The sequence below is a fragment of the Ceratina calcarata genome, unplaced genomic scaffold (genome assembly GCF_001652005.2).
Source record: "Ceratina calcarata isolate Rehan_Ccalc_2016 unplaced genomic scaffold, ASM165200v1 scaffold5767, whole genome shotgun sequence".
Classification (NCBI taxonomy): domain Eukaryota; kingdom Metazoa; phylum Arthropoda; class Insecta; order Hymenoptera; family Apidae; genus Ceratina; species Ceratina calcarata.
In genome coordinates, this window is record NW_017176981.1 from 1 (window position 1) to 879 (window position 879).

The 879-nt window shown below is 31.1% G+C and overlaps 1 protein-coding gene across 1 annotated transcript; it reads right to left on the bottom strand.

Moving 5' to 3' along the window:
* Positions 1-41: 41 nt before the first annotated feature.
* On the bottom strand, positions 42-873 carry LOC108629561 (GATA zinc finger domain-containing protein 1-like). Its single transcript, XM_018032319.2, has 2 exons — positions 417-873; positions 42-337 (listed from the first exon to the last, which is right to left on the bottom strand). The coding sequence occupies exons 1-2, from the start codon at positions 690-692 to the stop codon at positions 131-133; spliced, it is 483 nt and encodes a 160-aa protein (XP_017887808.1). The 5' UTR covers positions 693-873; the 3' UTR covers positions 42-130.
* Positions 874-879: the final 6 nt, after the last annotated feature.

The window sequence follows — 879 nt, forward strand, 5'->3', positions numbered from 1 at the left end:
TTTAATATCTAATCTAATCTAAGTTACTATTTTAAATGTAATACCATTAAATATACTTTATTTACATCATAGTACAAATATTATTCTGTTTCACTATAGCTAGTTTAACTCTGGTTAATAAATAAATAATTTACCTTGCTGTTGTAGGCAAAAGCCAGGTAACAGCAGCGCTTTTTTCACAGTATTGATCAGTGAGTAAACCACGAATTTGTGCATAATAAATTCCACCATTGACATCCTGCATAGAAACTATATCGCCTACTTGAAAATACGTTCCTTTATAAAATACATAATTACTTGTAATTGGGGTTGCTGTAGCAGTTGGTGCTTTAACTGGCTGTAAACCAAAAAGTAAAAACTATAATGCATGTAATTTTAATTCCTAATCAAAAAATTTGGACAAACATAAAACACACAGTTTTCTTAAATAAATTTCTTCTTCCTTTTCCTTTAGGTATAATCTTATGTGGTACAGACTTAGAATTACAGTATCTTGTAATTCTTGTACTTCTTCTAGTAGGCTTTAATGACCCTGCTTTATCCTCTTCTTCAGTTTTTGCGTTTGAACTTGCTCCAGAATTTCTTTCCTCTTCAAGACAGGTGTTACAAAGGTTACCAGCTTCGGTTGAGTGCCAAAGCGGGGTTTCTCGAGTCCCACACTTGACACATTCAGGTTTACTGCCGAGTGGCATTGAACCTCAATTAATACCGTCTCATTAATTTATTTTTCCACTGATAATTAATCTTCAAAATATTAATTTCAATCTGATTTTCGTTCTTTTTGTCACTTGGATTCCATTGAATATCATCTTAACTGTACAGAATTGTAATATGTAATAAGCAAAATTGTATTTATAATACTATAATAAACATGAAAAC

Coding starts and splice junctions, on each gene's coding strand:
- LOC108629561 (XM_018032319.2), bottom strand. CDS start 692: ATGCCACTCGGCAGTAAACCTGAATGTGTCAAGTGTGGGACTCGAGAA. Junction 338..416: donor GAAATTTATTTAAGAAAACT/GTGTGTTTTATG, acceptor TTTGGTTTACAG/CCAGTTAAAGCACCAACTGC.